The sequence below is a fragment of the Atractosteus spatula genome, chromosome 19, assembly GCF_055471065.1.
Source record: "Atractosteus spatula isolate fAtrSpa1 chromosome 19, fAtrSpa1.hap1, whole genome shotgun sequence".
In the NCBI taxonomy this organism is placed as follows: domain Eukaryota; kingdom Metazoa; phylum Chordata; class Actinopteri; order Semionotiformes; family Lepisosteidae; genus Atractosteus; species Atractosteus spatula.
The window spans coordinates 14538120-14560674 of NC_142724.1; the positions used below are offsets into that span (position 1 = coordinate 14538120).

A 22555-nucleotide genomic window follows, 5' to 3' on the forward strand; every position below is an offset into this window, starting at 1 on the left:
CAGAAGACCCTTAACTGACACTTCCTGGAAAGAATACAAGTTTAATACATTTAAGAAATGTGACAATGTGTAAAGTGTCTGTCTATTTGAGTCAGGTGCATTATGTCTACTAAGCTATACTCTGTTTTGGCACATCAAAACCTGGCCTCAGTTATCCTGTGGACTATGCCCTGTATTTACACAGCTTTAATGACAGTCCTCTTAAGTTCAAGGTGACATGCTTGTAAATATATATATACCCCCCACCATCTCCGGTAGGGGGTTGTTTAGTACAATATAAGCATTGTATTGCAAATGCCAATGAAGTGGAACAGTTGTGTTGTCTAAGTAAGCAAGCTTTTCAAAAAACAGATTGGGTTTATTTTTCAGGGTTTTTGGAAGATGTCTTCTAGCAGTGTGGAAGCTCAGGGAGGGAAATTAACTAAAGAGAAATGTATGATGTGAATGTTAGTATAAGGGAGTGGCTTTGCTGCTTTGATGGGGTTGTTTTGGATACTTCTATGGTTATAAGGGTGATAGCTGAATAGGTACAGTGCAATACAAAATGCAGCCACAGACTTCAAAGTGTCTTGTGGGGAAGCAATTATTTTGCACAGCGCCCTACCTCAGTCTGAAAACAAAACAAATTATTCAGTGCACACCACTTAGGAGCCACAGATATGACAAATATGACAAGAATCACAGTGAGCATCAGACTATTTAGCAGCTGCTTTTACAGATCTGTGTTGAAACTGGAGAACATACCAGCAGAACAAAGCGAAGACTTAAAAAAGTAACTAAAACTGACAAAGAAGCACAGCAAAGTCATCAAAAAACTCATTTGCAGTCTTTTCAGCAGAGCTAACTACGGTCGAGATCTCTGGAGATGCCTCTGCCAGCAGATTAAGCTACAGTACCAAAGGGGCCGTGTAGTAATCTGAGTTATGGTCAATGCAGTCGGTGTTGATCACTCCTCACAGGAGACCTGTGAAACGAGGAATGGAACAGAGGCAGGACCTCCGGTGACAAACTGTAGAAAAACCGGGTCTGAAAAAACAGGTCTGCCAATCTGCTAAGAGAGCAGGGAGGGTCATCAGGACAACTGTGGGCACCACTGCCCGTAGGTGGAGAGCAGTCCATCCACAGGGGCTGACCGGTGGTCAGGATTCTGGACCTGCCCTGTCCTGCAGGGTTAACCAGGCTTTCTTCCGAAGGCATGAATTACACAACATTTTATTGCCATGCCACAAGACTTGTACAGGAGCAGCACACTTAAAGGCAGCCAAGCTGCTAAAATCCTTTTCCTCTGAACTATATAATGATATGAGTTCTGGGGAAAACAAGGACGACTCTAGTCCTCTAGTATTAAGTTGTTTCCTTATTTCTTCCTGCAATGTGAAGAGTTTTTTAAAGAGATATTTATATTGTACTTCACATTGTAGGAAGAAATGAGGAAACAACTTACTTCTAGAGGACTAGAGTCATCCTTGTTTTCCCCAGAACTCATATCATTATATAGTTCAGAGGAAAAGGATTATAGCAGCTTGGCTGCCTTTATGTGTGCTTCTCCTATACAAGTCTTGTGGCAGGTCAATAAAATGTTGCGTAATTCAAAAACCCAACATGCATCATTGTAAAAGGGCAAAAATAGCACAGAATATCAAAGAGCTGCCCCTCTCACATGAATGACAGATCTCTGAAGGAGTGTGATGTTAATTATCTGGTTCCAGAAGAGTTTGCGTGTTGTGTTAGGCAGACGCTTAACATCTTTTTTCATCATGTTCTCCTGGATTCCGGCCCATTTTTCCAGTTATTCTTCATGCAGATACAATTATATGTCATTTGCATAGTTTAACAGTAATGCTAATCTGATGGTAGCTGCGGAAAGCCATGGTAACATCATGAGATCATGACATACTTTTGCCTGCATTTCCTGCAGCTGCTGAGCTCACAGGTGTCCATCTCAGACAAGCTCTGCATGCTTTCCAGCATTGTTCTAAGAAGTGTCCAATTTGGCCACATTCAAGACCAGGACTATACTAGAGAGCCTGATGTCCTCTCATTCACTGCTCATACCTAACTTGTGTCTTACTGTTGTGGTTTCTAATTTGTGCCTGAAATATTTGTATTGAATGTTTTTTTAAGGGATTGTATCCTTCACACCAAATCCCACTGAAGCCTTTGTCTCTTTTTTGTACGTATACACAAGCCTAACCAAAAAAGAGCAGCCCTTATTGGTGTCGTGAGGCATATCGACAAGTTGTAAATAATGAAAGCAGAACTGTGTTTCTTTTGAAACACAGAGCACGCCATCTGTTAACGTTCCTTGAGTGCAAGCATTATGAAACACATCTTTACACTTCCTTCTGCAATTGCAGGAAAGAGGTCAGGGATCTTGGAATGACACTGGTCATAGATGCTAGGAAGAAGACTCCTCCTCCAGCCTTGATTCAAGCTTTGATGATGGTCCAGGTATGCAGATCTACAGTATATGCAATACTAACCTGTACTACTATCTCTGACCACAAGGGGGCACATAAGAACATAGAGAGTCTCTTCTACCTCAGCTTCAAAACAAATGTGTAATCTTTCTCTGTCTTAAATAATATGGTATGAAATGTGCAGCAATGTATGTATGTTGTGGACTGCTCTGCTCATAACATGTTGAACAGTTTAAAATATGTAATAATTGGAAGACCTAATCAGTTAAGCTCTTTTCTAGAGTGTGGGCTACTTGTTTCAAGTTTGTATGCATTCACATTGTGTAGATACAGTAAGCTGAAGAAACACATTTGTCCATTAAGCTGAGTGGAAGACATGAACTGTCTTAGAACATTTTTGTAGTTTCTTTGGAGTCCTAGTTACTGAACTAAAGAATTTGACTAATTGTTGTAAATCTATCAGACAAAGGGTTTTTGCATCACAAACAGCTCACATTTCTCTGTGCAGTGGGATGCTGAGGGAATATGGAGGAATATGCTTGTGTAGTGTGTTGTATTGATGGCTTGTTGTGCTCTTGTCTGCCGCTGGACCAGGAGCAGGTTCTACATGCTGTGCACTGCATTCTGATGCTGGTGGACAAGGAGACAGGTCCACGGACAGAGAGACATCCAGGACTTCAGGTCAGAGCATCTGCCAGTACTGGGGTGTTCTTCAAGGAAAGGGTCATGATGGCCCCTGCATCTCTGTCCTGCTTGTAAACCTTTAGACACACTTCAGATTTCCACTGTGTCCTCAGTCGATTTTTTGTATAGGAAAGAGAGTCTACCTCTAAATGGGATGGTAGAGAGAAAAGGATGCACATTAATCCATTCCTGTGTGAGTGAACAACAAAAACATTGCTAAGAAAAACAAAGGGTCCACTACACACTGTTTTTCATATTTAAGTGATGTATATTTGCTTTACACATATAGAATAAATAGTACCTTTTGCTGTTAAAGCTTATCATGAATTTGATTGTCATGATCAGGCCTTTAAGGACAGACTAGGGACTCCTCTAGTAGATAAGAGTCTTTATGTCTCTGACCTTTCAGGTAGAAGTGATGACATCACTGAAGGCTTTGCACAAGATTGTGGAAGGAAGCCAGCTGACGTCAGACTTGGAGGGCACGTTCCCCTACAGCCACAGTGACTGGCTAAAGCTTTATCAGGTCTGATTGACATCCATTGCCAGCTTCCTGACCCAGGTCACTTCCTGAAGAGTGTGTGTGCTGTGGTTACCTGCAGCCCGCTGTCTCAGTCTAAGAGTCATTTCAAACTCTGATGAAAGTCCTCGGTAGATCAAATGTTCTTTTTGCCCAGAAGTGGGGGCATATCCATGGTACATATTAGCAGATATACTGTGCAAGATTGGTTTCTTTTCTGAGGATGTGTTTACTCCTTGCTAAATCATTTTGGGATGCAATACTTTTTTGCACTGCGTCTTCACAAAATTGCACTTTTTTCTTTTAAATGTAAACACAGTAAGTCAGTCAGTGTTCATAGAAAACAACCTTTTGAATATAAAAATACCCTAACATGATGTTAGGAAATGGACACCCTCTCCAGTTTTACAATTTAGTAAAATGAGAACATGCTCTCAGATATTAATGTAAATCTCTGAAGTATGTTATGGAAGGATATTATCTGATGAGGAACAGCAAAAAAGAATTAACAGTTCTGTCTTCTACATCTGCTTACTATAGTTCATGGTGTTTTAAAACCATAACACTGTACTGTAAGTGATTAAATGCTTGGCTTAATTGTTGTACATTATCACTGATGAAAAACCTTTAGCCTTTGTGGATTTTCGGTGTACAGGTCTATCCTCTCTAGATCCAGGAAATAGTAACACGGATGTAATGGATTTCCTTCTTTTAATTTATAAAATATTGTAGGAAGTATCAGAAATCATTTGACATTCTTGATTCTTATTTGTTTTGGGGGAATTTGAGAGTAACAGAAATGAATTTGTGTCAATCTGGAACAGAAATATATCTGTCCAATTAAATTAGACACAAAACAATTTGAGAGCAGCTGAGAACTAATACACACAGGGCCTGGACCAGACCTCTGAGCCAGTTCTTACTGGACCTGCTTGTCTTACAGAAACTGGGTCCTTTCATGGTCGACTTGCAAGAAGCCTCCAGCTTGCTCCAGAAAGCCATCAGCAAATTTGACGGGAACAAAAAGATTGACACCGTTCAGGTAATGACCCCCCGGCAATAACTTGTGAGAAGCCTGTAAGCATACAGCCTCGATGGGTGGAAAGCGGAATAGTCGGCTCCGCTGAGCATCTGGTGTGTTGTTCCCCGTGGCAGGAAGTCCAGCAGGGGATTCAGGACCAGAAGACCATGATGAAGGAGGTGCTGGAGGATACCCGCTTGGTTGCCCTGCAGAGGGAAGGTGGGGCCATGCTAGCTAGACTGAGGAAGGAGGAGGCCCGATTTGCCTGCTCTGAGGATTACAGGTATCTCCTCTGCACTTCTTAGCTACATCATAATAAATCATAGAAATGACTCTTATTCCGAAGTGTATCTTGGGGGTATCTGGCACTCACAGTAAGTCGTGTTGAATTGTAAGCTTGCAAGCAGTTACAATGTTTGAAAGCTCTTAGGCCCATACTTTTTTTTTGTTTTCTTTGTTCTGAGTCATTTGAGATATGTAGATGACTAATAAAAGGATCTTGACCTGCTTCCTCCACAATTAAAAAGAAACTGGAAAAATGCAGAAATAGATTGAAACAGGTACTGTAACAAGGCACAACTTCAGTTTTCAATCAGTATTTTCTAAGGCTCTATAGCCCCTTTCAATCCAGAGCAGTCTCAAGGGACTTTACATAATTCATGCATTAAAAAAGAGGTACAGTTAACAGAAAAAAATCACATATAAATGTGTAATTAAAATAATGGGCACAAAGGGAATACAGAAAGGTAATAAATGCTCCCACAGTAAAATTGGAGATTTTGGAACCCAGGACTGCCAAGTTAGTGGACTGCCTCCATCGTAACAACATCCTTCCAGTGGATTCATCCACAACATTCACAACATCCAATCCAGTCAGATTTGGGGAAAAAAACAATCATTGTACGGTCTCCAGCTTGGGCACTGGGACCAGGGAGCACATAGAATCCATGCGCGCGGCTCTTCTGGAGGCCACTGCAAGTTGCAGGAGTTTATTTCTACAGACATTTCTGCTTCACTAACTGACAACTGCTTCTGAAAGAAAGCTTGTGATCCAGTCTTGTTTGCTTTGCTGATGGATCAGTGCTGCTGTTTTTCAACTGGATTATAGCCCAGCAAATGCCTAGCAGAGATGTGCCTTTTCAAGAGTGAGGAAATCATAGATGGAGGCTGTTGTTGCAGCTTGGGGTTGTGGTTGTGTCCTGTGCTCCAGGTCCTCCATTCTGCTGGTCAATATTGATTACTTAGACGAAGGAAATGCTTCATTCCTGTTGAGTGGAATAGCTGTTCTACTTTCTCATGGTGACTCTACTTCTGACATTCCTTTGTTACAGCTGTGCAAATGATTTTTGTTTCATTTTATGCCCTTATGACATTCAGATCCTTTTAAAAATATGATCTCATCCCTGCTGGTACTCGCTGAGTTTGTTTGACTTCGGGTGCAGAGATAAATGTGTCATGAATCATGTACTTGAAAAATTGAAATCAGTGTGGCCACACTGGAAGTGGCCAGTCTCTGGCATCTACAGAACTGCAGATTTGTGTTTGTATTTTACTTCTGGGATGGTAAATATATGGCGTGGATATTTACTGTACCTTTCAGACAAATGCTTTACTTTTTTATTAACTAGATATGCGGTGCACAATACTGAGATGCTCCCTATGTCTCTGTTAGATCATTCTCAGCAGGTGTGTACTAACTGACTGAGCTCCTCTCTCATGTTTCAAACTCACTCAATTTCAAAAGAAGACAGTTCTGTAATAGCTCTGTAGACTAATATGTCTACCCCTTTTCTGATATTCACAGATATCATCAAGTATGATGATAATACTTGATGATATCTTTATATTATTATTTATATTATATATTTTGTAATTATACAGTATATAACATGGGCAATGTCTCCCAATCCCTGTCTGCTAACTATAGATGATTAATAGATGCAGACTTGAACAGATTATCACATTTTCCTAATTCTCTTTAGGCTTGTGTCTCCATAATAAAATAATGAAAATGCTTTCCCCATAGATTTTTATTACTGTGATTCCTCTTTTCCTCCCATTATGGCATTGGGATAGATTGCACCCTAGAATTTCTGAGTTCATATGTAATGGGAAGCTACTGTACCTTCACCTACTTTATTTCCAGTCCCGAGTGAATTACTGTAGAAAGTGATGGCTCTCTAGGGCCAGTGAAGACAGTATTCCAATACAAAGCTCATAGTGACTGACTTCTCTCTTCAGAGATGCCATGAGCGCTATCACCCACCTCTATAACCAGGTGGAGGAGCAAGTTCACACGCTTGTCATGAAGTCCAATGAATCCCTGCAGCACCTTGACTTTCTGCTCAAACTCAGGGAACTGGAGGGCAGGTTTAAGAAGGTAAGAATGACACTGCACTGTGACAGTTTCCTTAAATAATGCATTCCGTACAGCCTTGCATCCATTTCTATACAATGCAGAGGCATGGATAGTTAGCTAAACAAGTCGATGATTGAAAGATCTTTGTAAGATGTTTGTGAATGTACGCTAGAGTAGACTGTCATAGTATTACACAAGATCAGAACAGCTCTGCTTTGAGCTCATACTACAGTACATGCAGTATCTATGGGAAAGACGTGCTATTGGATTGGTGATGTCAAGATGGGAATGGGAAGGGAATTCCCACTTTGATGGAAATACTGATTTAGTATGATAAAATGCCAGTCCAAGTGTAACCAGTGGGAGACCCACACTGGCATACGAGTAATAGGGAAAGCAGAAAGTAAGTGCTGTAAGTCCAAAGCAAAGGTGACGTACTGTATTGTCAAAGCATTGCTCTTCCTATGGGTCTGAAGTGCTCTCTCACCTGTAGATCAGGGACTGGTTTGATGCAGACGGGGAGAGAAGGTTGCTGGAGGCCGACTCAGTGGAGGACTCCCTGGAGAGGGTGGAGCAGACCCTACACAACTTCAACTCTTTCCTCGAGCAGGCCACTGTGAGTCTAAGATGGGCTTTCCTTTCGGGTACTTTTCTACCGTTCAGTGCTGACATTGTTTAAGCAGGAATTTGTGTTATCATGTTTTGCAATTACAGCACAGCACCTCACAATGGAAATGATGGAAGCTCCTTACAAGGGCAACTTGGTGATCATCTGTGGTTCAAATTGTACCAGTTCCGGGCCCTGGTTATCAATATTAATATCATGTGAAGATGAAGTAAGAAAGAGTATAAGAAATGAAGGGGGTGTTTAAAGTGTAAACTAATCTAGTGAGAAACAGTTATTATTATTCAAAAGCAGGACAGTCCCTCTTTCAAACATCTACCCATTATGTGGCTGGTACAGTATGTACTGTATATATTACAATGAGCTAATGCTCATTGCATCATCTGAAGAGGTCACAGTGAAACCCCAACGCTAGAATTCTGCTCTTTTCCCACTCAATCTAGGAACAGAAGAATCGGGCATTGGCTTTGGTTACAGAGGCTGGCAATATTGAGGCATCTTCTTACCCTGAGAAGGAGATCTTCCGCACAATGGTGTTCACCTTCAAATCCAGCCTGGCTGACTTTCTGTCTCGAGCAGAGCAGTGTCGCATTGAGCTGGAGACTATGGTCAATCTGTACCGCTTCTGTGAAAAGGTTGGTGAAGCACTACAGGGTTCCTCAGCCCTGCTGGACAGTAGGACTTTGATATACGTATTTTATACACTATACCATTGCAAGTTCATAAAGTATGTTGAGACTTCCTTTACGTTGATGTACAGTATTGAGATGCTATGCAGCTTTGTCTCCCAGGATAGTAGTGGACGTAATTTTGCTGTAACCCATGCACAAGAAGTGTTGTACTGTTCATAGAGCAGAGAGGAATTGTAGCTGTTCTGCCCCAAAATTTCATATTTTAAATGTTAGATTGATGCAAAAAATACCTGTTGCCTTTCTGCTTGATATGCATTAACTGATAACTATCACCTACTGTAGAGAAGAGTACTGTAGATAAGCGTATAAGAATACTTATTGGCCAGAGGCATTTCATGCATATTCAGCCACTGCATTGCTAGTAACAAATTGACTGAGTGATCTCATCCTGTCATCTTATAAAATATCTGCCAGTATCAGCTATAGTACATCAGGCTGGCTACCAAGTTCCAGACACTCAACTCCCTTTATGGAAGAAAGTACTTCCTATTTTCAGATGCGCCATCTCTTAATCTTCATTTATGTCTATTTGTTTATTTTTTACTGCCAAAATAGCCCATTGGATTAATTTAGTTAATATCCATTAGGATTTTGAATATATATATATCACGTCTGCTTCTTATCTCTTCTGTTTGTACTCTTAAGTACTCTTAATCTTAACCTATCAGCGTGTTACATTCCTTTTGTATCCTTTCAAAGTATTTCCTTTTAAAGTAGTTAATTTAATCACTCTGAACATTTTTATCAGGGCAGAAATATTTTAGTTACCCTGGTGACATTACCTGCAAAAAATAACTCATGGCTACTCGGAATAATCAAATTGTTTGACAGGCATATATTTTTCTCCTTTCAGGCAACTGAGCTTGCCAAGGGCTGCAGACAGTATCTGGAGCAGGCTGGGCCTGGCTCTTGTGTAGCTAAAGAACACTTAAGTACTCTTGAAAAGTACAAGGAGAAATTCACAGCCTTTTCTGCCGCACAGTTCCAGGAGGTGAAGGCTCAGGCCTGCACCCTCAAGGGCTCCAGGGGGATGAGGGTGTGGAACGTTGCCTGGCTGAAGTGCCAGGAAGTCAGGCAGCAGTTGGAGGAAAGGCTGCAGGAATCTGAGAAGGCCCAGAGGCCTGCAGTGGTTGTATCAGGACCCAGGAGACTGGTTGCAGAGGAGACTGCCTTCCTGCTGCCTTCCCCTAGTGAAGACCCTGCACGTGGAAACCACACACCAGCAAGGACAACAGCAGAATTGCCTGGCAGCAGGAATTACCAAGCCAAGGGAAATGACTTTGCCACGGTAATGTGTTTTAATTTAAATTTCAAACCAGACAGCAAATCATGCAAGGGCCTGAAAGCTGCACCGGCTTCCAAAACTGAGGCCTCTGTGCCCCAGTCCGTAGAAGACAAGGAAGAAAACTCACAGGAGTTTCTCGGAGCTCAGGAAAAGAGCCCAGACTTTCCACGTGTTGACTCCTCCAGCCATGAGCAATTATCCAGACAGCAGCAGGCCCTGGGCAGGTCCCTGAGCGAAGGCTCCGGCGTGTGCTCCTCGCCCTCAGAGCCGCTCGTCTCACCGACCGCCAGAGCTTGCGGTCAGCCCTCCCGCAAGATCCTGCAGGCTGCCCGGGAGTTTCAGATGTCACGGCACGGCAGTTTCTGCTCCGAGGAATCCTACTGTGTGTCCTCACAGGACAGCGATAACCTGGGAACTGGACTCATGGCTCCAGCCTCCAGTCCTGGGGGACACAGGGCTCAGGGAGGAACACCAGTGCCCACTGCAAACTCTGAGGAGAATGGCAGCAATGTTTTGTAAGTTCCATACTTATTACATATTACTATTTTCCATCAGAAACATACAGTACATATGAAGGACATCTGGCGTTTCTGTTAAAATTCACATTTCTTCTCGTCTCTTCTTCTTTCCAAGCTTGCCACAAAACCACAGAGGTATTATTGTCTTTTTCAGTATGCACACAGATAAAATGAATCTGCAACCAACCTTAGGCAATTCATTTAACAAGTAATTAGACATCAGCAGTGAATTTAAAGTTCATGTATAAAGTGCTTTCTTATCTGAAATGCTTGGACCAGTTTGAAAAGCAGTGCAGCATTTTCTGTTTTGTGCAAATATTCAGATATTTTATTGTGCTGAAGATGAAGGGTCTGGCCATGTGGATGGCTAGAGTAGCTGCTTTGATTTGGGCGAAACCTGGGTCCACAAAGCCTGGCCTTGTTAACGCTGGCGGTTTCTGTCCATTTGGGCCTGTCGGCAGGAAGTTGCAGCGAATCGTGGAAGAACTCCTCTTGACAGAGCGGGAGTATGTGCGCTCCCTGAGCTACATCATCACTCACTACTTCCCCCAGCTGGAGCGGCCGGATGTGCCCCAGGACCTGCGGGGACAGCGAGGGAGAATCTTTGGCAACCTGGAAAAGCTGCATGACTTCCACAGGCACTTCTTCCTCAAGGAGCTGGAGGGCTGCCTCAGGGAGCCGCTGAGAGTGGCTCGCTGCTTCCTCAGACACGTGAGTCCGGCCAGGGCCTTCTGTGTGAAAGACACACCTTCCCTCAGCAGCTCAGGTGATGTCAGGGAGAATGTGGTTGTTTGCCACAATAATACAGTGTGGGCGGCAGTGGGACCAGTTCCTCTGAGTGCACTGGTTTCCTCTCACAATCCAAAAACATACTGGTAGGTTAATTGGCTTCTGTAAATTGTCCCTGGTGTGAGAGTGTGTTTGTGTCTATGTGTGCCATGTGATTGGCAGTTTGGAAACTCTCAATACCATGTGCGCTTGATCACAGATTTGTTCCTTAAGAAAAAAGTGGGTCATAGTTGACATTCAAAATAAACAAATTACTGCCGGATGTGTCCTGCCTTGATTCCTGCCACTTTTCATTCACTAACTCTGGGTCTTGTGCCATTTTTCCATACAGCGGGAGAGCTTTGGGCTTTATGCTCTCTACAGTAAGAACAAACCCCAGTCTGACTCTCTGATCATTCACCATGGTCATGCCTTCTTCAAGGTACGAAATCCCCTTCTGAGTCACTAACGCCTGTGCCAGCCAAACATGTACTGTACAGTATGTGACATAATCTGTTTTTTGGAATATTACTCAAGACTGTTATTGGCCCATTCATGCCTGATGTATTGTTTGCAACACTGAGGTGACTTAAAAGACTGAATCTGTAATAACCACAGGTAAAGGGTTTGGAAGAAAAGGTTTCTATTATTCTGCTTGGGAGTGTTTTTTTTCTACAGTAAATGTTTTCACTGCAGTACATGTGCGTAGTGATTTCATGGATTTTTTTTTATCACATCTCGCTGTGATTTCGCCATTTTTTGCTCTTTTGCTGTTTACTCTGAAACTGCTATGTTGTAGAAAAGTTGTACTTTTTGTTCTAATACTGTATGTTGTACAAAAGAAAAGTTGCCCAGAGGCAAGTTCTCCTTCACTAAGGATCTCATCCAGCTGTTTACAGAAGGATTCCAGAGAATCTGATTCAACTACAGGGCTGAGCAGCTTGTCCAGACTCTCAGAAAGATGTGCCTCTTGTTTCCCATCTTTAACATTTCCTTGTTTTCCACTGGCATTCTCACACGATGTTTCCTCCCGGAGAGCAGCAGAAACAGCTGGAGCTGGGGGACAAGATGGACCTGTGGTCGTACCTACTGAAGCCAGTTCAGAGGATCAGCAAATACAACCTGCTGCTGCAGGACATGGAGAAAGAGTGCGGGCCCCAGCAGGGCCGGGAGAGGTCCGAGATCCAGGCGGCCCTGGAGGTCATCCGTTTCCAGTTACGCCATGGCAATGACCTGCTCGCCATGGACGACATCCAGGACTGTGATGTAAGAGCCACAGGACAGTCCGCTTATGGAAGGAAATGCATACATGTTATGTTACATGTCTTCACAATTAGGAGAAAAACCTGATAGTGCCACAAATTATTGTGCCACAAATTAGGCATAGCAGTGGCACTGTGGCTAAGGATCTGTGCCTGTGGCTGGAAGGTTGCCGGTTCGATTTCTGCGGCTGGAGGAGGAATCCTACTCTGTTGGGCCCCTGAGCAAGGCCCTTAACCCCAGCTGCTCCAGGGGTGCTGTATAAATGGCTGATCCTGCACTCTGACCCCAAGCTTCTCTCACTGTCTGTGTGTCTCATGGAGAGCAAGCTGGGGTATGTGAAAAACACAAATTCCTAATACAAGAAATTGTATATGGCCAATAAAGTGATCTTAATCTTAAGTGGATGAAACTATAATATACACAACACAACAGTGCACTCAGCTCTGGGGTGTGAAAGGGAGCTGTCCCTGTCTGTGAACTTGAGTTTCTCCCACTGTAGGAGAGTTAATAAATGTTCTCCAGTTTGACTATAAATGCTTTTATTTTCCCCCAGAATCTAGGACAGTGTAAAAAAGAAACCCACTTTATACTTCAAATGTATCTTAAACGTAGCACTAGAATATCATTCTATGAAGAGCTTACATTGTGGCAAACGTTCTGTTGACATTACCACCATTGGCCAACCACAAACAACCACAAAGCTGCTTTTTCATTTGTCCATATCAGCAGTAGTGTCTGGTCTTTCATCTCTTTTCCTGAGTAGCAGAAAGTCACATTTTGCCCAGAGTGAAAGCTGGGGAGATTGACCTTTATGAGCTCCCAGCCGGCAAAGCCCGAAGAAGAGAATGAAGTGACTGCTGCCTCAATCTGTACTGTTCCAGATATTATTCTCGGGGCCATCCAAATACCCCTGTCTACTTGTGCAGGTGAACCTGAAGGAGCAGGGGCAGCTTATCCGGCAGAATGAGTTCCTGGTGTCGTTCAGGAAGAAGAAATGTTTCCGACACGTCTTCCTCTTCCAGGACCTCATCCTCTTCAGCAAGACCAAGAAGACAGAAGTGGGGAATGACATGTATCTTTACAAGCAATCATTTAAGGTACAGTGTCATCGTCCGTTCATCCATTTTCTAACTGCTTCTCCACTACAGGGTTTACAAGGGACCCTATCCCAGCAAGAAATGAGTGCAAGGTGGGATACACCCTGGATGAGACATCAGTCTGTTGCAGACAGTGTCACCAGTCAGGCAAAATGGAAAGGAACAGAACTGGATATTACTTGACTCCCCTCAGTCCTAATCCCCAGTTTCTTCTCTTCAGTCTGACATTGTAAAAATCCCTGTTTTGTGTTATAATGACCAGCCTCCTCATGTTGCTGCAAGGCTTTGTGTTGAATTATAACATTTTTTAAATGTCTAAGGTGCATTTTTCTCCTTAGTGTATCTGTTTCTTAGCAAATTTGCTTAATTAGGTATTTGATTTTTAGTCATTTATTAAAATTACTTCCAATTTAATATAAGATGTTTTGTCACATTGACTATTGCTTGATATTCTGGAATCAACTATATTCTAAGGATTTTGTGCAAGGTGTCTTTGAGTGAAATTCCAAGCAGAGGCATGCTGATGTCAACCAAGGTCGCATAAACCACGTTCTTTCATCCAGACCTCGGACATCGGAATGACACGTAATTCTGGGGACAGCGGCCTCTGCTTCGAGATCTGGTTCCGGCGGCGGAAGTCCCAGGACACTTATGTCCTGCAGGCTGAGAGTCCGGAGGTGAAGGAGGCCTGGACCACTGACCTGGAGAGGATCCTGTGGGACCAAGCAGTGCGCAACAGAGGTCAGTGCTCTGCCTCTTGATCACACTCTGGGTGGCTTTTGGCAGCCATCAGGAAAGACAGGGACTCTTCAAGCTCCTACTGGCACGAGCAGCAGCACATTTTTATTCCCGCTGAAGCCCCCTTATTAATTAACCTGTAATTTGTTCAGTTTTTAGAGTGAATTATTTTTAGAACATTTAGAAGGGATTAGATGCTCAAGTTACAGTTACTGTTGGACACAGAAGTATGGGGCCAGGAAGGACGAGGTTTGGAAGCTGTCCTGGAAGGTTGAAATTTGACCAGTTTATCACACAGTGATATTAATGAGAGTATTGTGAGACCTGATTCTCAGCTACATCCCTAACCCACTCTGACTGGTGACACACAACTGGCTCAGCGCCAACAGAATTCCTACTCCACCCAACACCGATCCTCCTGTATGCGACTGTGAGCCGAGATGCAAAGACTCAATCAACGACTACAAATCGTGTGGACATACATATGGTAGAATAAAGAAAAAAATTAAAACACTGCATCCTCCTCATGCTCAAGGTTGACATTTTGTAACGAACAGTTCTTTCCGGACCCTATGCGGACGACACAGTCCGACGGAGTGGGGGAAACACTAGGGAAAAGTCATGCAGGAAAACGGGGCTGAAGACAAGGGGGCGTGTCCAAGGTGCGCTGGTGCACGGGGGAGGTGTGGCCGAGGCGAACAATCCAAAAGAGTAGTCCTTAGGGAATATCCAAAACACAAGGGTAAGTCCAAAACCAGAAGATCCATCAGAAGAAGGATTAAAAACCATGAAGGCCGGGTCGGAACCGGCGGACGGGGAACAGGAACGGGAACAGAGGTTAAAACCTTAACGGGACCAGGCGCCTCCTGGTCCCGGACTCGCACGATATGGAAATCAGATGCAGAGCCCGGATGAGCGTCAGCGCCTGGCTTTTAAGGTGGGCTGGGAATAGGGAACAGGTGCAGAGAATAAAGTCTTAGTGAAAGGGCTGGAGCACCCTTAAGGAGGGGGGACTATAATCGTGACAGTACGCCCCTCCTTTTCAGGGCGGCTCCGAAGCCCTAAGAAAAAAAAGGGGAGAAAAAAAAAACTGATGGAATCCAGGCTGCCAGGGTGCCGTCCGCGGGGTCCAGGTGTTGGCTCTGCATTCTGTAACGAACAGTTCTTTCCGGACCCTATGCGGACGACACAGTCCGACGGAGTGGGGGAAACACTAGGGAAAAGTCATGCAGGAAAACGGGGCTGAAGACAAGGGGGCGTGTCCAAGGTGCGCTGGTGCACGGGGGAGGTGTGGCCGAGGCGAACAATCCAAAAGAGTAGTCCTTAGGGAATATCCAAAACACAAGGGTAAGTCCAAAACCAGAAGATCCATCAGAAGAAGGATTAAAAACCACGAAGGCCGGGTCGGAACCGGCGGACGGGGAACAGGAACGGGAACAGAGGTTAAAACCTTAACGGGACCAGGCGCCTCCTGGTCCCGGACTCGCACGATATGGAAATCAGATGCAGAGCCCGGATGAGCGTCAGCGCCTGGCTTTTAAGGTGGGCTGGGAATAGGGAACAGGTGCAGAGAATAAAGTCTTAGTGAAAGGGCTGGAGCACCCTTAAGGAGGGGGGACTATAATCGTGACACATTTATTGTTTGCAAGTAGGAATTGATCAGGAAACCAAATCATTGAAAATTACCCTTCTTCCTAATGAATGGCAAACACCTTAATGACGTGTGAATTTCTTTTCCACTTTTGAAACATTAAAAAATCACAGAGTTAATGATTTTAAGATCTATGTGTACCTATAGTAGCTGTACTCAGTATATCCTTTACACTTCTTGAAGTCAAAAGATTCTGGCTCAGTATTGAAGGGCCTTTATGCTGGTGTAGGAATTCAGTGTGAAGTGTGTAGTGTGAACCACTCCAGTGTGGGCAGAGGCTCTACACTTCCTGCAGTGTCGGCAGTGACGAGCAGTAAAAGAGGAAACAGGCCTGTGTGTGACCTTGGTGATGTCATAGTTGTGACCCGGCTATGGACAGTGCCTTGCAAAAGTATTCAGGCCCTTGCACAATTTTCACATTTTGTTGCTTTAAAGCTTGTAGTCATCACAGTTTAAAGTAGCAATTAATATTTGTTATATACACAGCCTGCTTTAAACAAAGTAAAATAAAAAAACACAATTGTGTAGTGACTGCATGAAGTAATAGTGGATTACATAATTTCAGAACTTGCCTCAGAAGTTGTAAAAAGGCACAGTCCAAGAGGTCAAACACTGCATATTCTTTTGAGCACACTGAAATTGATCATTAAGGGGTGAAAGGTATTTCATACTGATGTGAAACACTAGATACTGCCTAGGTGTCCCTAAAAAATCCATTGGCTCAGACAGGAGAATATGTCCATGAGTCAAAGCTGACCTCTTGGACTGTGCCTTTCTACAACTTCTGAAGCAAGTTCTGAAACGATGTACTCTCCTATCCCTATGGCCAAGCATGGTGGTGGCAGCATTATGTTGTTCTGCTGCTTCTCATCAATAGGGACAGAGAATCTCATGCAGACGGAGGGGGAAATGGATGAATCAAAGTACAGGCCAATCTTAGAGGACAACCTGCTTAAAAATACCTGAATGAGACTTAAAAATACCTCAAATTACAATGAAGATTTTTTCACCTTAGGCTTAAGAATAAGAAAATGAATGTCCTTAAGTGGCTCAATTGAATTCCTGAGTTGAATCTTATTATGAATATGTGGAAAAATGTGAAAACTGTTGATTGTCCATAAGTGATCCCTAACCTTCTTCAGAGAGTTTGAGCAAATCTGCCAAGAAGAATGGACAAAAGACTTGTGACAGTAATTGCTGCCATAGGTACTTCTACCAATTAAAGAGTTTATAGGGTTGAATTCTTATGCAATCAACATAGTTCATTTTTTTTCATTTTAGGTTTTGGTGACACAGTAACTTATCTTACCTGTTTCAATTTCAGCATTCAAGTTTTGAATAAAATAGTCATTTAAAATAGTGTATTCATTGTTTCGTAATGTTACAAAATGGGACATCATATCATCAAAATGGGTCTGAATAATTTTGCACGTTATGCTATTGTTTTATGATATTATTTAGCTTTCTAAATAGTCTGCAGATCAGATCTACATACTGTATGTGTTAAGTTCAAGTCAATCCAACACAGAATACAGACAGCAGATCAAAATAACAAAACATACTGTTTAAGAGAAGTTGACCCAAGTGAATATACAGTATGTTCCACTACCGTATGGTCCCTGTGCCAATATTCTCTCCCTGTGTGACATCCAGAGATCCGAATGCAGGAGAGGGTGTTCATGGGAATTGGAAGCAAACCCTTCATGGACATCAAACCCAGTGCAGCCGCAATCTGTGACAGAGCGGTCAACTGTGTCTACTCTGGAAGAGGTAATTAATTGTTCATCAGTGTTCCAACAGAACCCAGTGACAACCTCTATTGCTGCCAGTATTCTCTATGACCAGCAGCCATATCACCCTGCAGCTCACAAGTGGCAGCCCACTGGAGCACAGCAGGCATGAGCCTGACCAGTACCTAGATGGGGGACCTTCTGGGAAAAACTAAGGGTGCTCACCCAGCAGTCTGTGTGGGTCCTAATGGCCCAGTATAGTGAGGAGGACACTGTACTGTAAAAAGGCAACGTCCTTCGGATGAGACATTAAACAGAGGTCCTGGCCCTCTGGGGTCATTAAAAATCCCAGGGTGTTTCTTGATTGAGTAGAAGTGTTACCCTGGCGTCCTGGCCAAATTTCCCATTGGCCTTTATCAATCATGGCCTCCTAATAATCCCCATCTATGAATTGGCTTCATCACTCTGTTCTCCTCCCCACTGATTACTGGTGTGTACTGAGCGTATTGACGCACTATGGCTGCCGTTGGATCATCCAGGTGGGGCTGCACACTGGTGGTGGTGGAGGGGAGTCCCCATTACCTGTAACGGAATGTCCAGAAAAGCATTATATATGTGTCAGGAATTATTATTAAATTAATGTTGCTGTCTGAATGCACACTGCTTTTTAATAGATGTTTTCCCCTTTTCTAGAATCCAAGGCAATGTCTTCCATCACTGTCTCTGCAACGCATGGAGGCCTGTTGTCGATGAGACCTAACTCCATAGACTCAGGCAGCAGCACGTCATCTTCAGGCAGTCACTCATCCTCTTCCTCCTCCGGGCGGGGATCCCTCCCTCCTCACCGCTACCTCCCTGGCCAGCCGCGGCGAGGGGAGATGGGCCAGGGCACCTTCCTGGTGACAGGGGTTCTGGAAGAGGACGATCTGGACAATGAGACGGAGAACCTTCATTTACTCAGTGAGTCATGGCTGTGCTGTGAAGTATTTAACATACGCAAAACATTTTAGCAATTCAAAACAGCAGTTTTAGGTGGAGAATTCTCCATTTGTCTGCCTTTAATCTCCTTTCTTTTTATAAAATGGAGAATGAAAAATGCATTTGAACTACAAACTACCAAAAGGGCTCAATGGGCCTGCCGGCCTCATATTTATAACTGTTCTTATATACAAACTACAAAACGTCTGTACTTTTTTAAATAGGTATTAAGCCTTTTATATTCTAAATACAGAGTATATGAAACCCTTCTGAATGGTAGCAGTAAAATTGTTCCATGAGATTCACGAATGAAATCTCCTTAAAAGGCAAACACTAGTGTTAGTGGATCTAGAGAGTCCTGTTAATAAAATAACTATAGATCGAAGTCCCTCCGGTTTCTGTCTTGCGGCTCTTTGTCTGTAGTGTACTAGAGACTGTTTCCTGTCTACTACTGTCTAGTGGTTCTTGTGTAATTGTTGTGGTTTCGATTTTCTCCTAGTGGACAGCTCTGAGTCATCTGGCGAGAGCATCAGTGGTTTCAGCAGCTCGGACCACAGCTGCCTGTCTGTGATTGGAGGAGAGCCGGACGACTCCTCCTCTTTCTCCTCCCTGTTTTCCAAGCCAAGCTCTGCCCATGAGTCTCTCCCTGAATTCCGCAGACGCACCTCTCCCGTTGTTTCCAGAAGTAGACCCTCTAGGACTCCTCCACCCCAGGCCAAGAGTATGGGCCACCCTGGAAAGGTGGGCTACTGCAATACCACTGTGGACAGCTTGATAGAGGTTAGGCCCTGACGTTTCTCTGTGTATAGTCTGATTTTCAACTTTACACTGGAAAACATCTATCCATCCCACATTTAAGTATGTTGTAGGCAACATGTATTTGAAATGAAGTCATTCTGCCTTTTGGTTTTAGTACTTGTTTAGTATTTTATTAGTTAAAATGCCACTGTAACCATTGTTTCTCTATTATGTTGTGCTCTGTGAGGGGGCATTAATGCGTGTCTCATGGCACGGACATGATCTTGTTTAATTTGTTTAATATGTTTTCCTGCCCTAACAGAATCATGAAAAAATGGTCATTGGACGATCAACAGAGGTCTGACTTACCCTGGTGATTTGGGTGAGTGATCTAGGCTTACAGTACGTTAGGACTAATAGATCAAGAAAAAATGTATTGACACCTGTGATACTGTGGTGACACAAAGACCACAGAAACATACCAGTCTGATTCTCAAGTCACAGCAGATGATGCATCTGGATGAAAGAGTAATGCACATAAACAATAACAGATCCAAAAACACATATATTCTAAGACAAACATATGGTATCCCCATCCAGTGTATGGCTTAGTGTTAAAACCCTGATTGTCGCCGTCACAGATCTCCACTTGTTTCAGGTTCAAATAGTAACAAGCACTATGTCTTGAACGCTTATGTAGTTATATCCAAAACACATGACAGTAGATTGTAATAACCTCCTACATCACAGAACCTTGCGACACTTTCCCAATCAGTAATATTGACACAGAAAATAATAACACTTTAAGTGAGTTAATATTTTTAATCTGAGCATTTGTTTTCCATCTTATCTGGGTTTTGCAAATTGACCATTATATTTAATGCCTTCTGGATTTGATTTCATTCCTGCTGGAAATAGACTGTGCTGCAAGCTGCAAGCTGAATTTATTATATTTGTACTGGCAAAATGAAACAGCGAGCAATTACTGTTGACCACCTGCCATTTTCCACAGTGAAACATTGTTTTCAATGGACCAAGAAACATTTTCATTTAGCCTTTTGAATTTTGATCATATCAAAAAATATTCCAGTCCTCATTCCTACATTTATGTTTATATAAATATGCTTCATCAGTTATTGGAAGAACACAGAGCAGCAAAGGAATTAAAACCCTTTGAGAATCACACACAGCAGATTTGGTACTCAAGATGTAGGATTATGTTCATATGCATGCCAATAGAGATGTAAGTGAGTTTCTTGAATATTTTGCAGATGGATGGGTAATAGCTCTGCTGATCTGATCCGATGGGATAAGAGCTGAGCTAAGCCAAAGAAGAACAGGGAAGACACACTGGGAAAGGCGCACTGAGATGCTGGGAGCATTTCCAACTATTTGGACTTTAAAGGGAATATCAGAAGATGCACTGGATTTTCAAAGTCATATATCAAATACAGTATGCTTGCTTTGATGCTGACTGGATCTTCCACGCAGAGCCTCTTTCCAAGCTGCTGGTGATCACTGGGCATTTGTCTGAACTGTTGGCCAATATGCCTGACAAATTATAAAGTTAAACTGCCAATCACCATCTGTACAGACATCGATCTACTTTACTAAAGTGACTTGATGCTTCATCTAATCACATATCTGTTTGGGATTCATACAATCTTTGCTGCATCCGCCTATAACCAACATCAGAGCACAAGAAAGTTCATAAATGAAAGGAACCTGTCTGTCTTTGTGGTAATTTGTGTAACGTTTGTTTACTCATCATTGTAGAACAAATTTATGCTAATCGGAGATAAGTAACATTCTGTTAAAGTATAAAGAAATGGTACACAGTTGCAAGGGTTTTTTTTGCATACAATCTGCACTTAGTGAACTAAAGACTTTGCGCTTGTAATAAAGGATTTCTAAATGATACATGACCTATTATTACTTTTACTCTAAAAATATGGCAGCTGTATTGCATACCATTTGATGTAAAGCATTGAGATGTGATTTTAGCATCCATCCAAAACAATTTCTAAACAATTTATCCAACACAGGGTCATAGGGGAGCCAGAGCCTATCCAGGCAAACAACAGTCGCAAGGTGGGATACCAGTCCACCGCAGGGCACACAGAGCCTCTCGCTCACACCAGGATCATGTGTTGCAGGTCGAGAATTGAATCCAGAGCCCCAACACTGTGGGGCAGCTATGCTAACCATTGATTCTGCAGTGTTGTTTCATATCATATTCTTTGCTTTTTGTAGCATCTTTGCTATACAAGTATGAATTTGGCAATAATGCTATAAAAAACAAATGTGTAATGTTCATACTGTATATATATTTGCAAAATTACAAAATAATTCAAACCACTCTTATGTAAAAAAAAAAAATGTTGAGACATGTCTATGTCTGAGAAGAAAAAACAATGAATTTTTCCTGTTACTCTTTTGATCATGCTGTTTCCAGGATAACTGCTGAAGTTTTTGTCTTTCAGTAGTCATTGTTACTTATATACTTATAATTTATTGTTATTTTAGGAGTAGGAGTATTTGAGCAGTTTATGACATCATGAGTATAACTAAGGCTGCATTCTAATTTAGTAACGTAATTGACCAATTAAAATGCCACTTGCTTTGTCAGTCATACTGTACCTTTCTTTTATATTAAAGGTTCTATCAAGGCCTTACTTGGGACCATGATAAATATATTTTTTATGAACATGTGAAGTTTATTGTGGATAAAATAAGGTTTTCTTCCTGTTTTTTAAAAGCTTTTATTACTCCATGTTTCATGCTGTCATTAGATTCCTGTGATCGGGATTTCCCAAATTCAACCTGCCTGACAATTCCAGGGGTGAGCTGATCAGGGCAATCAGAATATCCTCAGTTCGCTGCCCAACGGTGACCCCTATGAACTACAGGGGATCTACTGTATAAGCCAGCAGAGGTCAAAGAGAGTTTCTTAGCTCCTCTCATCTATGGTTCGCTAACTTTGTCGTGGACACTGTGAGACTTGGTGCAATACTGAGGTACAGTATACAATATCACATTTTCAGAAATAAATGTTCAGCCCTCAGGCTGAGCTTATTTCCATTTCTACAACTGAACAGAGGTATACTTTTGTACTTTTATCTATTATTCCTTTTAACATAAAATAAAGCTTAAGAGGTGTCCTTTGCATGTATGCAGAGCAGTGTTTTTATTACTCCAATAAATGAGCAATTACTGGAAAGTCCAAACCATTCTCTGCAGCTAAATTTGTGTTTCATGTTACTTAATGCTTCAGGATTGTCTTTCCAGCATTCTTTTCATTGTGCAAACTCTACGACAACAATAGCCAAGGAGCCATATGGTAACCATTCCCAAAGTGACGATAATCAAAATAACCGACATGCTTAAGGGATATGTCTGCCTACAGTTGAAGCTAAACCCAATGACACATGTCTCACAGAACAAAAAAGGAAGCAAAGTACCTTGGTT

General features: G+C 42.5%; 1 protein-coding gene across 1 annotated transcript in view; it reads left to right on the forward strand.

Annotated features, from left to right (window-relative positions):
• The window catches only part of LOC148818141 (pleckstrin homology domain-containing family G member 4B-like), a 37228-nt gene extending 16224 nt beyond the window's left edge, over positions 1 to 21004 (forward strand). The window contains exons 6-24 of the mRNA XM_088937253.1: positions 2358 to 2451; positions 3015 to 3101; positions 3514 to 3630; positions 4568 to 4666; positions 4780 to 4928; positions 6887 to 7025; positions 7498 to 7620; positions 8073 to 8264; positions 9175 to 10121; positions 10586 to 10835; positions 11245 to 11334; positions 11934 to 12158; positions 13082 to 13252; positions 13816 to 13993; positions 17295 to 17411; positions 18065 to 18331; positions 18849 to 19129; positions 19410 to 19469; positions 20359 to 21004. Coding sequence (XP_088793379.1) covers positions 2358 to 2451; positions 3015 to 3101; positions 3514 to 3630; positions 4568 to 4666; positions 4780 to 4928; positions 6887 to 7025; positions 7498 to 7620; positions 8073 to 8264; positions 9175 to 10121; positions 10586 to 10835; positions 11245 to 11334; positions 11934 to 12158; positions 13082 to 13252; positions 13816 to 13993; positions 17295 to 17411; positions 18065 to 18331; positions 18849 to 19129; positions 19410 to 19451 — 3568 coding nt within the window. The 3' untranslated portion in view covers positions 19452 to 19469; positions 20359 to 21004. The remainder of the gene's footprint in view (positions 1 to 2357; positions 2452 to 3014; positions 3102 to 3513; positions 3631 to 4567; positions 4667 to 4779; positions 4929 to 6886; positions 7026 to 7497; positions 7621 to 8072; positions 8265 to 9174; positions 10122 to 10585; positions 10836 to 11244; positions 11335 to 11933; positions 12159 to 13081; positions 13253 to 13815; positions 13994 to 17294; positions 17412 to 18064; positions 18332 to 18848; positions 19130 to 19409; positions 19470 to 20358) is intronic.
• Positions 21005 to 22555: the final 1551 nt, after the last annotated feature.